General features: G+C 38.7%; 1 protein-coding gene across 1 annotated transcript in view; it reads right to left on the reverse strand.

Annotated features, from left to right (window-relative positions):
• Positions 1-311: 311 nt before the first annotated feature.
• Positions 312-14432, reverse strand: part of LOC107100553 (sodium-coupled neutral amino acid transporter 4-like) — a 32216-nt gene continuing 18095 nt past the window's right edge. The window contains exons 9-15 of the mRNA XM_015399078.1: positions 13573-13898; positions 12163-12242; positions 11913-12013; positions 11306-11430; positions 5332-5476; positions 4684-4781; positions 312-4557 (exon numbers count right to left, since the gene is read on the reverse strand). Of these exons, the coding sequence (XP_015254564.1) occupies positions 4453-4557; positions 4684-4781; positions 5332-5476; positions 11306-11430; positions 11913-12013; positions 12163-12242; positions 13573-13898 (980 nt within the window). The 3' untranslated portion in view covers positions 312-4452. The remainder of the gene's footprint in view (positions 4558-4683; positions 4782-5331; positions 5477-11305; positions 11431-11912; positions 12014-12162; positions 12243-13572; positions 13899-14432) is intronic.

Here is a 14432-nt window from a genome sequence, read left to right on the forward strand (position 1 = left end):
ATTCAAAAAGCCACATTTATTTTTCCTTTCACATTTTTATTGTTCACCGTAATGAAACATCACTGATACAAAACAAAAACGACACTCTAGGTAAATTACAAATCTGAATGTTTAGCCTGATCCACAGGGAGTAAAGACATTGGGAACAGCAAAAACGTTGAGCCAATGCTTCTCCATGCCTGAGGGTCCGTAGAAAAATAAGGCAAGAGATGGTTTTGTTCACCTTTCTCTCAAATCGGCTTTTGCTGGTGTTTTCTTTTGGAGCACAGGAAGGTTTCTTTTTCTATGCAAGCACAAAATGTGTTTTTTTTTTTTTTTTACAGCATGGGCTGAGGTAAAGTTCTTAGGCACTGTAATCATAAATGTAGGGACAAATGAATCCAGACCAAGGACCTGAGATACTCAAGAGGGCCAATGTGTAGTGTGGACAGGTATACTTCTTGGTAAAATTTCAACAAGGTTAAAGAAAACACCCTTTCAACATAAAAGCCTGCTGGCACTATCAGGCTATCAAATGCTTTGATTCAAGTAAAGTTATACAAATTTAAACTTCACCAAAGATATTTCTAGGACAGCATTGATACACATTGCAAGCTTCAGTAACCTTTAGAAATTTACGATTGTCATGGTATTGGCTTTTAATATCCTGAGGTGAAGATTTCTGGTATTGCTTCTGAAATTTGGCTTTCCTAGAGTTTTGCTTCTGAACCTGGTGATTAACTGAAATGTAATGCCTTGATTCAAAGAGATGAGGGAAAACAAATCTTCAGAAGTTGACTCCTGATATAATGCATTCTGATCCATAGGTCACACTAAAACATGAAAATATGTATATAACGAAAACATTCTACAAAGAAAAAAAGAAAACTACTGTCATACAGCAAGAGAAATAAAAGTCTAACACTCGTCCACATTTATATATAACATGTATAATAAAAATAAAACACTTGATTGTAAAAGGCTTCTCAAGTACGATCCCCCCACAACCCACTCAAAGGTGATGAATGTCAGTGTACCATAAAATAAAGATTATTTACACAGCATATACAATTGTCCAAAAAAAAGACCATGTTTGTAATCCAAAAACCTGCACATAATACACTATTTCATTTGAAATATCTATCTGCTTCACGTACGAAGATCCACAAAGGATCTATAAATGTCTACTTTGGCTGGGTGTGTTCATGTGACTTAAGGGCATAACGATTGCAAGTGGAATCAGACAAATCTGAGATGCTTTAATAAAGGCACCTGTTTTGGAGGCCTGAATAAAGAGAAATGAAAAGTATGCAAAAGGCACTATTTGAATTTGAAATCCGGATTTACAGGGCATTCATTTTGTGTATATAAAAGGCATTTATATGAAATAGAGTGAATTACAATATTGCAGTCGACTTTAGTTTAGCATTGACCTAAGTACTTTTAGACATTTCATTTCTATCACAGTTTTAAAAAATGGCTCTTATGTGTTTTTGAAATGGATAAAAAAAAGATATTGTTCAGTTCAGCACAAATTAAGGCAGGAAGACAGACATTTCTTTAATCTATGTGCTAAATATATGGCTAGCAGCTGGAGATGGTTCGGTAAGCGAGCAAAGCTAAAATTGGAAAAGTGTCAGGCCAGGTTTTGATAAATGTGACATTTAGGGTTAATGATTTAGGGAACAGCTTTAAATGATCATTTTCAAACATAAATTTAACTACCGGTAACTAGAAATAAAATAATCAATCTCCTTTAAAACCATATAGAACAGGCTATAATAGTGAGATTTAGCATGTACATCGATTAACTTATTGCCTAACAAGACCATTTTGGTAGAAATTGAATATAATAGAAACCTGTGTAAGTCATCTATAAAAAATGTTGATACATTTTTTTTGTTAAAATCTGATTTGAGGAGTGAATTTTAAAGAAATTAAAAGGTTTTCAAAGTAAAAGCAGTAAAGTAACCTTGTAAATGTTAATAAAAACTCCATGAACACAAAGGGAAGCTATCTTTCATCTACAGTTATTGGCTTAAACTACACAGAATTCAGTTAAAAGGTACAGATACTATTTCAAATCTAAGTATAAATAAAAAATGTGGAGTTAATCTAAATTTCGAAAACCAAAAGTACTAACAATTGAACCTAATCCTGAAACTGGAATAGCATATATTGCAAGCTTCAAACTCAAAACCAATATGGCCACTGGACACATAAAACCTGGATCTAAATTGACATCATTTCCACCTCTGAGCTCCAACTTCCGAACCAAATGCAGCGTTAAAGCTGTTAAAGCTACCCCTCTACATACATAAACCCGATCCCCTTAAACCTCACCAACAATAATTAGACAGAGCTATTTAATCTACCGTGGGGTTTGTTGAACCACACTTTGAATCACAGCTATTTTGAGTTCACTACAATCTCATCGGAAACAATAATGTGCTGACTTCTATGCTCTCCACATAGAGGAGGGAGAAATAATAAGTATTATCATTGGTAAATATCTTTTCTGGTTTCACAAAGGTAACATTATCAAAATGAGAAATAAAAAAATCTTATTTTTTTAGTATTTCTATAAATAGAAATTTTTCTTCACGATTTTTTTGTTTTTGGCGCCACCTTTAGAATGGGAGTATCGTTGTCATTGGTCGCGTGTCAAGTTAGCTTTTCAAAAAAGATCTTGATTGAAAGACGACCATAGTGGGCATATAGAGATGACTACATTTAGATGCTGCAGGCTTTTTCAGTGGAGCAGATAGTAGAACAGACTTGTAGCCATAGCCCCATTTACGCTACCCTTTTTTAGACCATGTCAAGAGCGGACCAAGCAGGTAACCGAGATAACTATTGAGTTGAAATGGGACTGAACGCAACTGAACTGGGCCGTGTCAGACACAACCAATCCGCTCTAAATGTAGTACTAGTTCAACAGTAGGGCTCGACGCGGTTCATCTGTGGCTCGGTTCTCTGATGACAAAGAGCGCAGGAGCAGGCCGAATTGTCTCCTATTTACATTAAGCTGAGTCATTTCGCGAGTTTTCAGGCTTGTCCAGCTTTGCAATTCACAGATCTCATCACCTGTGCAGGACAAATAAACTTTTCTCAGCCTAATAACAATAAATGGTATCAAATCGAGCTGGGATGATGCAGAGACCAAGGCTTTCATCGAAATCAGCCATTTTTGAGAGTTGTAGTATCCTGAACTGCCAACAGGAGGCGAGGAACCGCCCTAGCGTGATGTGCAAATGATCGTAAGAATCAATCTCGGCACGGTTAACTGATCCAAGCTCAATCCGAACTCAACACCGATCGGTTTCAGAGGGGTAGTGCAGATAGGGCATAGGAAGCCATTCGGTATCCACCCTAGCATTAACAGCTAGCTGCTAAGTTAGCTTTACATGAAACTTTCATGTGGATAAAGTCGGAATTAAGACTAAGAACGATGTTAAAACATGGCCTTTGCATTTATGAGCGAAGAGATCAGATGATAAAGATATTTAGCTAAAACAATCTTAAACTCAAGTATTTCTGCTTTCATTTGTTAAAACTCTAGTTACCTTTAGCTAATCTACATAACCTAGAGTGAAATTAATGTCAAATGATTCTACATCCAGCTGACTAACCAACATTAAGTGCCTGATCAGTTATTCCAGCATGTATATATATTGAAATGACAATTAATCTTCAAATAACCTGAAGAAATAGAGCCCTCAATAGGTCTGCGCAGATATTATGTACAATGATACGTAATTATGTACATTCATCCCCTCCATGTACAGAGCTCTGTATGACAGTAATACTGAAAGCACCGTCTCGCTTCTTTAACACAGCTGGAAAAATTGATCATCAATGATGCAGACTTTGGCGAGGTATCCGATTGTTAATCTGATGATAAGCCAATTTGATAAAGAAATAAAACACACTGTAATGCTTAACCGTTTCCTTTGATTTTGTGGATAGTAGCTTAAAAAATGGTTTGATATCTGTGCATATTTTTACATGCGTGGGGGTGTCTGCTGCATCTCCACTTAAAGTGATAAAATACTTGAAGAAGTGCTTGGTTTTCCATGGGTAGCGGCAAAAGCCATAAATGTTACTTAAAGTTAGAGAAAAGCAGGAAACGCCATCATCTTTCCAGCTCTGCGGTCCAATTACAATGCTGATCTTCAAGTGAAAGCTGCTGTCTACTGTATTTGATCAGTGTCTTCAAGGCTGGAAATAGATATCTTCATCATGATGACAATTCCAGACTGTCTGTGGTGTTTCACATCAAAGTCTGAAGTAGTTGCATTCCAAAATACAGGACATAAAAATGTTCTCAAGAAACAGCACGTCCAGTTCATACACTGGACAGTTTTGAATGATTCAAGCAAGCGAAGTAACACAGATGACTTGTGGTGTGGTGGGAAAAGAAGGGCTGCCGCCATTTTAAATAGGAATCCAGAATTGGGACAGGAGGCGGCTTTAATGGCCAGCTTTAGAGCCGGGTGGGTGATTGATCCAGTCGAGAACGATGAGCGACAAGCTGCCGATCATGAAGACGATTCCCACAAGCAGGAACACTAACGCCTAGAGACAAAGAGAGAAAAATTGGATATGAGGTTAGAAAACGGATCAATGGGGATGGCTGAACTTTCACCTAATGATGTATTTTCAAGAAAGACAGAAAGTTGATGAAAGGCAAGGCATGCTTACCCCAATCTTCTGCCAGGACGTAAATGGTAATGATTTAACCAGGCGGAGATAGAAGGCGGCAGGAAGGATGAAGATGAGCATAGTAGCTGCAGAAGCACCTGCAATAAAAGGACCAAGGGTTCATTAAAGCATGGAGCGTCAGGTTGCCTTCTCTCAATTGGTACAATCTATAGTGAGTGAATACTAAAATTATCATCATATTGCAGCTGAAAATAGTACTTTACTCTTTAATTGGTGGTTAGATTGCATCTGCACAGCTATAATTTTCTCACTGCTTCAGCAGATATCCCTTACTCTCCCATGTGCCTCTCCTTCTATAGACTGTGCTCTGCTAAGATATTGAGTGAGCGAGTAAAAAAGCTGACAAAATGCTCCTCCTGCCAAGCTAAAAATGCACGGAGGACAGCCATGAGTTACAGAACGAGACCCTAGACGATTTAGGCTGCGGTTCAATCTGCACTAAGCAAAAAAGTAGAGTACTTCTAAAGTTCTGTATGAGCGAGGGAGGATCAAACTCAGCTATTTTAAGCATTGAGGTGTTTTTCTGCAAGTATCAAAGAGGCTTCTAACATCTGCTGCTCAAAGGGCAGGGGAAACAGGCCTTTGCTCACGTGAGTTTAAAAAAAGAAAGTGTGTGTCAGGACTTACCGATGAAGCCAAAGATGTCTCTGATGGTGGGTACAAAGATGACCAACATGTTGTTGAAGACAAGGATGAACATGGCGATCAAGAGGTGCCGGATCCAGCTGAATTCCCGGCCGCGGAAGAGCAACGTGGTGATGGAGGAGCGGATCTGAGAGAACACAAAGCACACACATTTAGGTGTTACGCTCGATTACAACATCTGGAATAGTTTGCGTTGCATGCGAGCATGCTTATGGTCATTGCCCTGCTGGCAGTAAACCCCTGGCCAAGTATCAAGTCTGCTGCTCTAACTGGTTTCCTTATAGGATTACCCTACATTTAGCTTCATTCATCTTTATTGATATTCCCTGTCCTGCTAAAGGAAACAAGCAACTTCGCCAACATGCTTTCTGTCTCGTCTATGTGCTTATGGAACGCAACAAATTGGACCTTTTCTCTCTTGTTCCCGCTCTAGTAATATAGGCACCACTGGGGTACCCTTTTCCAGAGTTAAGGCTGGTTTATGATCAGAAACCAGATCATCTGAATCTCAACGCAGATTGGTCCCCGCACCTTCTGCAGAAACTCTGGTGCACCTCTCAAAAATTGTAGGTGTCAGCAGACAGTGCCGCAGACAGGAGGCCTCTGATTGGTCAAATCTACATCCGCTCTACACTATGTGTATTTCCTGTTTCGTACCTTACCGGCTTGTTTTGTTTGTGTTACCGCCATTGTGGAAAACAACTTGGCTAGCTGGAAGAGCGAGGTGCGGGAGAACGCTGGGACCCTTTTTCCACCTGGATCCCCGCTCTTTTTTGCCCTCATCTCAATCCGTTGTCACACAAACTTGCCCCCACTTCCTCACCGCCTCGGCCGTATCTAGACCCACAGCTAGTTCCTGATTGTCCCTCTTGTGTTGTGGCGTGGAACAACATAGAGCAGACCACGCTTCAATATTGGGCATAAATCAAAAATGTCTGCGTCAAGCTCACTGCGACACAGAATTGTCAATTCTTTTGCAGAATTACCAAAAGACATAGAAGTCTTTATTTGTAAAGCTACAAAATGTGCAAAGCAAAGCAAGTCCCCAATTTGTTGCAAGACATTAATAAAACTGTTTTATTCCTTTTCTTCTCAGACCTGTGCCTGCTGGTCTGTTCCTGAGCTGTGTGTGTTTGTTTAAGAAAGGAGGGAGGTAAACTAGCAGATTCCAGCTAAGACACCTTTCTGCCCCCGAGCTACAGGCTGCCTGTTTAAGCCCCCCGCCCCCCCCTTTACTGGGTGAAAGGTTGTAGGGATCAGGAGAAACCCAAGGCACCGTCGGCTTTGGTGCCTGGGATTATCTCCTGCAGTGCAATGGGACTATGAGGTTGCATCAGCCGCTAGTGAGAGAAGGGCAGGCTCAAACGCGCAGAGGGAGGGAGGGAGTCACTGTTGGGAGTTTACATTCTTACTCTTTTTTTTTGTGCTTTACCTTTCCACTCAAGTGTCGTATGTTAAAACAACTGAGGCTTAACCTGCCCAACTAGCATGACTTGCATATCTCAGAGACTCGATGTTATCAAATCTTCTCCAGTAAAGGTCAAGTCTGAATAAAAAGAAGACATTAATTTTTGCTGCACTTCTAGGTGCAGCAAAACTTTTATTTGACTTGATTTTTTGTGCTTCCGCTACCATAAAGCACCAATGAGATGCTTGCACTGTCAAAAAGTTGTCCTCATTATGCTTTAAAACTCAGATCTTGGCACATATGTTTAAGTTTTCCCCAATTGTTCTAAACTGCAGACCATCTCCACCAGTCTCCCTCTCTCCCCGTGGACGGCCTGGAAAACTAGAGACTAGATGCAGCATTTCTCTCCAAGGTACTAAACCATTCAGCACCAGCCTGTTACCTGGCGCACAGCCTTTGGTGTTCACCATGTGATATTTATATATCCTCTGCTCCTTAGAGATTACTCGTGGAGCCGAACTGAGCTGGAAGCATCTGGCTTTGGCCGGTTAGAAACAAAGCAAGCATGGGGTATCTGCTGCATACAAAGGGGTCATATTTTCTCTACACACTCTAGTAAAGTGAAAGACAAACTGTATACAGAGAGACTGAGGCAAGATGTGGACACTATTTCTGCTTCACTTTACACTGACAGTGTGGAAAATAACAGCAGTGACAGTGAAAAGGCCCTTACAAGTAAAAATATCGAGAGGAAGTGAACCTCAAAGTGTTTTGCATGGCTAAGGAAGCACTCAAGCATCAACGGAAAATAGAAACTGAAATTCATATTTTTTTGATAGGGGTAGTTCCCTCTGTAACCCTAACAAAGGGCACCAATGAATAGAACGTGAGCCCTCTAGTGGTGACACCTGCTCTCTGCAGGGCCAACGAACCAAAAGAAAGGTCCAAAACACTGACTGCACTGTTAGCAGATTAAAAACAGACAAATAAACAAACAAAAATAACACATAATAAATGCAAAATTAAGAATTACATTTATTTTGTATAAATAGAATATGAAACTTTTTAAATATAAAATGGTATTAATGTTTAGGTTAAACTTCACTAGCTTTTTTATTTGTATCCAGTTTGTAGTATTTTCTTTATCTTACCTAATCTGTTTTTTAAACTTTAAGAAAGTTTATTTGATTGTACATTTTTATCTAGTTTTACCTTCAATATTGCTTTTTAAAGTGTTTTAAATGGAATTCAGGCTTATATTATTTTTTTTGCCGTTTTCTCTAAGAGGTAATTCTGTTTATATGCTTTTGAATTCTTATGTTGTTATTATCATAAAAAAAGGGAAAAAAGTTTTACTTGTTTATTTTTTCTTAACATCTTCCAAAATGTAGTGCCTTCATTTCCTTTGAATGCTGTTAGATAGATTTGATTGGTTTTAAATGTCTGTATTCATTTGTTTTTGGATAAAATAAATTGTACATTTCTACATTACAAAGACTTTAGTTTCCCCTAAAATCCACTAAGCTACTTATTACCAACCATTGGGTCAGGTTTAACATTTGTAAATAGACTTTTTCTTTATAGTTTTTTTTTGTGATTACATTTTTTTAAATCTATATTTTAGATTTTACCATAAACTAAATGAAATTAGAATTTCTATTTCATGTTTGTTTTGTAGTTAAAGTACTTTATATTGTTTTATAATGTTAAAATATTTCATGTTGTTTCATCTCAGATGTGTTTCATTAACAGGATAATGCAGAAGTATTGTAGCTGCTTTAAAAGTTGAAATGATTTAATGTTTATAAAGGTAAGATCACACCTCATGGCCTCATTGGCCTGAGAACTGGGACACGTCTGACTCCACATAAAGCCCTTTCATTATGCACCAGATCCTCGGAAAAGCCCCGTGTGATCCGGCTCCGGTTAGCGTCCACCCTTCATGTCTTCATGTGACCGCCACCCCCCCATCCTCTACACACACATTTACTTTCAGGTTACACACACACATACATGTATGGTCTCTGCTCACATTTGCTGCGTTGCCACAGAAGCCAAGGACGGTTGCAGACAAAGCTAATGTTAATCTCTCGCTGAAGGTCGGCTGAGGTTTTCTTTCAATTATGCCAGGAGGATTCAGGAGGCCAGATGGAAACTTGGCAGAACAACGGTGAGACAAAGCAGCTCTTTGTGTCCAATGTCTCACATTTTTCTTTCGCGGTCTTCCAAATGTGCAGCAGAAGCTGATTTATTTACAGTATGAATAGTTATGGGGAGCTAATGAAACATTCCTAATGCTGCACACCTGCATCTCTAACAGGGATGCCAGGCACAGCTCCAATAATGCGCTCTCTCAGCAGGACTTGCCATACAACTCATTTATTTACATGCTGACAGAGACAGGTTGTTCATTAGAAATCATTTATGAGAAAGGGAAGGGATTCAGCTTTTTGCAGCCACAGGTGCACACAGATAAAACCAGTTCTGAAAAGCTTTCTGACAAAAGGACTTTGATGCATAGGTTTAAAGCTGTTTGTGCTGCTATATTTTAATTAAGGCTTCCTCCTACGGGAACCTCAACATAGTTTTTAGTTAAACCTTAATGTGTAGATAACGCTTTTAACCTGAAAGTAATCCTAATTTTTTACCATCTGAAGACTTTCAAGATGGAGAGGTGAAGTGCTTTTATTTGCAAGGGGCCGCTTCCTACAAGCAACATGGACCTATTAACCTTAACTTCAGCAACAAAAAGTTGTAAAAAAGGGGGCTTAGTTCAGCTAAAATTGGCATCCTGCTTTCATTTCCTATTTTTGTTGTATATAATTTATTGCTTTTACCAACATGCACCAGTTGATGGTCATTGCATTTGTTTAGCGTCCTCTGCCTGCTACTTCCCCACATTTGGTCCAGTGGAAACAGCAAGAAAATCTCCTCACTTTTTCCCACTGCTTTGTTTTATAATAATAGATAAAGGCAGTTTTGGAATCTGTTGTTTATTTTTGCACATTTAAGCTTATAGGTTTATTATCTGGTAAGAAACAGATAGTTTTTTGTTATGTCATGATAAGCAACATTAGAATGATCACTGACTGTATTTTAAAAACAGAGCCGTTCACAAGCTGATTTCTGAACCTTACCAACACTTTTCGAGGAATGTGTGAAGCTGGGGTGTTAAAGTCCGGCCCACTCGGGGGAGGATTATACGACAAGATATGTCGAGGAATGCACTCCCCCTGCCTGCTCCGTGCTTCCCTGCCTCTGCTATCTCACTGAGGGTCAGGGTTTTTCCACTGCTGAGACTCAGCCTCTAAAACATCAGCAGCAGATTTCTTAGGAAGGGAAACATTGAGTTTCCCACACCTTGCTTTACGAAAAAAGGAAAAAAAAAAAAAAAGCTAAAAGGTGCTAACAAAAATTTCTCTGTTGGAGAAAAAAAAAATGTCAAAACTCACGAACTGATTTCGAACTAATGCAAAACTTGTTGCATCAAGCTGCCTCCAGTCACTAAAGCTTTACAGCAGGCATCCCGAGGGCTGCTGTCCTTCATGTTTTAGAGGTTTTCCTGCTTTAGCACTGCTGATTATGATGATTGCAGTTGAAAAAAAGCCTGCTAATGAGCTTTCAATTAAAATCAGCTGTGCTGGAGGAAGGAAACCTCTAAAACTTGCAGGACAGCGACTTTGGGGATGCCTGCTTTACAGCCACAGCTTCAGTATTGAAAAAAAGGAAAAATGCTGCCCCTTTTTGGTAGACTGGTGTAATTACAACAATGTCAGAGGCAGCTTATAACATTAACTGACATGGGTGTGAGTGTTCGTGAGCCTAAAGGAGGCAGGAAACTTCCACTGACCAGTGGGCCTTTTTTGTTCTCCTGGTGTCAGATAAGGCACAGGCTAAAATTATCCCATGACCATATATGGAAATGGAGGGAAGAAGGGCACATGGTGAATGAATAAGGGGCACATGGTGAATGAATAAGAGTCGATACGTTTTGGTGACTTGTTGCCATGTGACCCAATAAGAACAGATATTGAGAAAAAGAAAAAGGCTTTAGTGACATTAAATTAATAGCTAATAGCTATTAATAGCTTAATAGTTTTACAACCACAGGCTGTGTGCTTGGTTCCTGAGTGACGACAAAAGGACCTGCAACCAAACAGTGAGTTCTGTTTATTTTTCCCAAGGTGGCAGCGGAAAAAAACTGCTCAGTCTAGAATCTGACAAATAAAAACAGAAGGGCTCTGTTGCACCCTGTAAGGAGAACCACATGGACTCACAGGCAGCAAATGCTTAACATTTAAAGTGGAGGTGTGTCTTTACGTGTGTTTTAAGTGCTCTGACGTAAATCAAACAGGGCAACCTTATAAACGAACTGCCTGTTATGAGGATGAGAAACGAAAGTGGAAAAGAGTGAAACTCAGGCTGTGTTACATTGATTAAGGGGAACTATTATGTTTAAAAATAAAAAGTTCTGATGAAGGTGAAGAAGTGAAGCCCAGCCAGTCGGGCAGACGCTTCCAAGCTTTGCTTGAATCGACATGTACTTACAGGGAAAAGCACGATGGGGACTGTCAGCGTGACGGCGGTGAGGACGGCCAGGCGCACCAACAGCAGCATTGTGTCAAACTTGTACACTTTGGTAAAGGTGTGCAGTAGCTCATCCTCCACATTACCTGCAACAGACATGTAGGAATATCACAGCTTGTAAAGCCAGCTCACTCAAACAAATCCGTGCACATATTAGTGATGTGTGGATCAATGCTAAAATATAGACATCTCAGGTACTAGAATCGGTTTTCACATTCAAATTTCAATACTTTTGATCCTAGAGTCATTTTAAATAATGCATGTAATCAAAAAAATTGCCTAAATCGACAAGTTTGATGGGAACTACTTGGTTTTTCTCCTGGTAAGGTTGTAATGTGTTTGTATGTGATGCCAAGCACAGAGTGATGCTGCTTAAACAAATAGTGGCAGATCATAACAGGAGTCTGAGTGGTTATCATAGCTCCACAAATAGAACGACAAAAACACGACCTGTGATTTTGGTATGTGGTATAAATAGGCCTATTTTATATAAAATGTATTTTTACAGTTTTAGATAAATGAAAATAATTTAATATCGCTCAGTTTTTATGAGGATTATTGCTCATACCATAAAAAGTGAGGTAGCCAAACAGAGCCGACAGCATGTACATGATGAGCATGGCGAGGATGGACAGGTTGGAGACGTTCTGCATTTTTCTCCGGCTGCGGCTGCAAACACAGCAATGAAATGTACAATTAATGAAGGTCACACTATGTCTAAACATTTCCTATGAGGGGATCAAGTTAGAAAATAATATTGTTGGTTTTTCAGGTTTGAAGGAAATGATATTGCCTGACATGAGAGGAAATAAACTCACTCTTTCAGCTCACTGTAGATCGGCAGCACTTCAGGATGACAGACAAATGCAAAGGCCAGGATGGGTACAGTATATGCAGTCTGTGGGGTGGAAAAAAAAAGTTTTTTAAAGAGTTAAACCCTCAGGAATTGAGAAAAATACAGTAAAACCAAGCATATGAATTATAGGTTTATGTTTTTTTGATCTAAGAACAAAACAACATTTAATATACAATGAGTCATTTATTTTATGCAGATTCCTTTTTTAATTATGCTTGGTTTCCCTTTACAGCCACAAAGGAGAGTTTCATTGACATTAACAAGTGGTTCAACAGGTTTCAGAGCCATGTCCTACACTGCAAAAACGATCTCAAAATGAGTAAAAATGTCTTAAATTAAAGGTATTTAGCCCTAATTTGAGCAGGTAAATAAGATGATTTGCCAATGGAATTAGTATTTTTACTCTTAAAATAAGATATCTAGATACTATGCACTTGAAATAAGACAATACAATTGTTTTTTCTTATTTTAAGTGTAAATTGGCTTGTTCCATTTGCAAAGTGTCTCACTTAAATCCTTAATTCAAGAAAAAATGCACTTATTTAAAGAAAAAAAATTACTTATTTAGATTAAATTTTTTGCAGTGTAGTATATGTAAAGAAATACATCCAAATGTGAATTTATTTCAACACATAAGCTGTTACAGGTCTGAGCAAAATAGTCAGGGTTTAGATAGGAAAAAAAGAAGACCTGCAGCTAAATGTTATTCTGTAGAAGACTGACTAAGGGGGGGCTGAGAACAAATCATATAAATTGTAATTTCAATTTAAAGTGAAATAATGCATCAAAATACAAAGAAATGTATTTTAATGAGATAAATGAGGGACAAGACAACTTTTTTTTACTACAACAGAGATAAAAACCATTTATTATTTGGTTCCCTGCTGAAATAGTGAAAACTTTTTCTTTTTTTGGATGGACTGCTTGGATGTCAGTCCAGGTCAAAGGTGAGTTGGCTACTCCTCCTGAGAAGTCTAGAAATGTCTTGAATCTTTAAAGGTATTGGAAACTGTTATTTGTGATTCATAAGCAGGTAACCTTTAATTCACATGGGAACTTAATACCAGATGTCAAACTGGTATCATGATTTATGATTATAGAAGCCCTAACATGAATAGACTGAACACACAATGGTCCAAACCACGCCTCAGATAACCCAACCTTTTCCAAACGTGTCCCTGCAAATACTTGGGATTCAAGTGATATCAGATAATCCTGTTTCCACTCTATTCATTCTTAAACTTTTGTTCGTGCCTCGAGGAATTTGGGTCTATACTACTTGTGAGTCAGCACTCCGAGCCTTTTTTCTGAATAAAAAAAAAAAAACTTGAGCTACAGAAAATGTGCTCGACCAGCATCCTCTGCTTCCTACCTGTGAGTTGAAGACAAAGTATTTTGGCGTGCACATCTCCTCGTCGTCTGGGTGAGGCTCGAAGTGGACCCCCGTTGTGTGATGAGCGTCCTGGCTGCTGCTGACCGCCGGAGTTATGTCGGCCCGTGAGAAGTCCATCAGCGATGTGTTGTGCCGTATCGCATATAGACCCGACATGTCGGAGGTGTTCATACTGAGGTTGGATGAATGTGCGTAAAAGAAAGGAAGAGGGCACGGTAGCTGGGTCTTCTTGTAGATAAGCTGGGAGAAATAAAAATAAAAAGCCTTAACATTATCATCCAAGCTTTGTTCAATCATTAGTAACCCTACCTGAACATTTATTGCATTGTTACTATGAACATATCTTTAATTTCACTTTCAAATGGATAAATTGGGGTTTAAGAGCTTCTAAAAATGTATAAATTTAGAAATTTTGAGCTGTTTATTGAGAAAAATCCCACTTCTTTATTTTATAGGTGTTCTGAAGAAGCCTATTTTAAATGGGCAAACTTTTTAATAGTGTTTGTCATTGTGGGTCTATACAGTCACTGCCACTTATATCATTAAAAAATGGCACTTTATGTTAGCTGAACCCCTAACTTTAAAAACAGAATTAAATTTGACTAAAATATATCTTTGCTCATTTCTGGTGACCCTATTTTTCCTGCCATTTTGCTTTAAGATTAATTAAACTAAATATAAACCTTTTTTGTGGTTCTTGGACCTAAGACTATTTTTGCTCCATCATTCTTTTGCTCAAACGCCTCCCACATTGCTTGACTAAACTTGGACCTCAATGGATTTAATCTGCCGTCTACATTTTTTCCTTCATTTTTTGGAAGAAACAGGCACATTTCTTC

This window comes from Cyprinodon variegatus, unplaced genomic scaffold (genome assembly GCF_000732505.1).
Source record: "Cyprinodon variegatus isolate N-32 unplaced genomic scaffold, C_variegatus-1.0 Scaffold986, whole genome shotgun sequence".
Lineage (NCBI taxonomy): Eukaryota > Metazoa > Chordata > Actinopteri > Cyprinodontiformes > Cyprinodontidae > Cyprinodon > Cyprinodon variegatus.